Genomic DNA, 2,090 nt, shown 5'->3' on the forward strand with positions numbered 1-2,090 from the left:
AGGAAGGGCGTGGGGTCGGGCATGGCATCCACGGGCTCTCGCAGCAGCAGCTTCCTGCTCTCAGACCCTATTCTGTAGGCCTCTTCGAACTCGGGGTTCAGCGGCGTGGACAGGCTCTTCTTCATCCTGCGCCGCGGCGTCTCGGGCAGTTTGTCCTTGGGCGGGGAGGGTTTGTAGCCGGACAGCACGGGGCTGCCCGACGGGGTCCCCTCCGCGGTCCCGCTGGCGCTCAGCAGCTTCTTCTTGGTGGCGTGCAGCTGGGAGGTCAGGTAGGCGATGGTGCTCGCTCTCTGCTCCAGTTCGCTGGACAACATATTGAGCTTATGGCTTTTCATTTTTAACTCTTCCAAGTACTTCTTCTCTCGCTCTTTAATAGTGTTTTCCAGCACCATTATCATCGCGTTCTTTTGTTCCAGTTCTTTCAACAATTCACTGTTTTCGGCCTCTTTGATTTTCAGCTGAGCTTCGAGGTCTTTGCACTTACTTTTGAGTTCATCGCTTCGTGAGCTGCCACTTTCTGCAAGGACAGGAAAAGCACAAGTGTTTAAAGGTAACAACAGCCACTACACACAACAGTGCAATAGGCTTCTCTTGCTATCCCAAAGCCATCGGGGGAATCCAATGGAATAAATTCAGCTAATACTCATCCCACACAATCCCCAATCCAGGAGGTTACTTCCCCCACTGTTAACATAATACAGGGAGAATAACTAGTATCTAGTGTCTATATACACACACACACAAATAAAAGCTTTGTGGTGGAATTACAGCACTAGCTCAGCTAAGTTTTAAAAATAGTCTCACTCTTCTGCCCCTAAAATTTGTGTCCTGTGTTCCCACATAGCACATGGGGAACTGACTGTCTAGTGGAGTCAGCAGTTCCACATGCTATTCCTGGCTCTTTCACAGATTTCCTGGGTGACCTTGGTAAAGAACTTGTGATGTTTACTTCATAAATAACAGTAAGTCTGGAAAGTAGAAAACTACACTTATTATACCTTTAGAATTTATCAAGTCAGACATCCCATTGCAAAGTATCTCACCTACTTGTAATGGAGAAAATACAAACATTGAAACAGATGACAAAGTTGACCACGAGCATTAGAAGAAAAATGCCATATATTCCTTACCTGACAAGTCTGAACTCTTTACAGTCAGCTCATAGGTTAAATCTGAGGAAAAAAGTTGTTTATTTGGGTTAGAACATCATCATGGACCCCAAACACCACCTGCTGAGCAGAATTACACTGACAGACTCCAGTAAACACAGAACTAACTCTTCCCACCACCCCAAGCAAGAACAGGAGATCCATTGCCAATGAGCCAACGTGTGAAACAACTTTCTAAACAGAAACATAAAAACCCCTTTGCTTTGACCACGCCAAGACAGGCTGCTGACTCAACCCCCCCCTGTGGTGGTGGTGTGGGCAAGTTTCCCTGCCGGGGTGGGAAGCAGTGCCTCCAGCCCTGGGAAGAGGGAAGCACAGAGGCACAGGCAGCTCAGCCCCCGTGGTACCTGTGCAGTGCTGCTGCAGGCGGCGCAGCTCGGCGTGCAGCCCCTTCAGCGTGTTGGCATGTTCTCTCTGCAGGAACAGCAGGTTCTTCTGGGCACTCTGCAGCTGGTTCTCCAGGGTTGAGGTGGCCATCCTGGCCCAAGTCACCCTGTCTGGGAACAGAAGTGGAGTTGGAGCGGTGAGTTACCTGCACATCAACAATAGGAAAGGCTGAATTCTGTGAATACACTGATGTGTGATCAGCAAACGCCACAAAAGGTTTTTCTGTTTCAGGACTACAGAAGTGCCCTAAGTTCATCGAAAGCCTAATTATACCCTAGGCCAGGGTACCCAGCGCAGGGAACTCATTTGTTTGCAGTTAACACATTTAAAGGATTAACTTCAGACCACCTAAATCACTAATCCTGTTACAAGACAAAAGTGGAGTCCCAAGGAATGGGCTAGTACATTCCCTCCAGGGACATGGGAATTTGTAACATCCCTGGACAAGAAGAAGAAGAGGAAGAAGGCACTGAGATGCACCAGCTGTAAGGAGAAAGGCAAACCTGGGGTGTAAGCACAGCCAGGCCCGTGGTG

At 48.7% G+C, this 2,090-nt stretch overlaps 1 protein-coding gene across 1 annotated transcript; it reads right to left on the reverse strand.

The window, feature by feature from the left end:
* Positions 1–5: 5 nt before the first annotated feature.
* Positions 6–1,646, reverse strand: CCDC92 (coiled-coil domain containing 92; the record flags this gene model as incomplete). The annotated part of the gene is made up of 3 exons (XM_009083644.1): positions 1,517–1,646; positions 1,131–1,172; positions 6–517 (listed from the first exon to the last, which is right to left on the reverse strand). Coding segments are annotated over exons 1-3 (684 nt in total), but the record flags the coding sequence as incomplete, so codon positions are not given.
* Positions 1,647–2,090: the final 444 nt, after the last annotated feature.

This window comes from Acanthisitta chloris, unplaced genomic scaffold (genome assembly GCF_000695815.1).
Source record: "Acanthisitta chloris isolate BGI_N310 unplaced genomic scaffold, ASM69581v1 scaffold25631, whole genome shotgun sequence".
Taxonomy (NCBI): Eukaryota; Metazoa; Chordata; class Aves; order Passeriformes; family Acanthisittidae; genus Acanthisitta; species Acanthisitta chloris.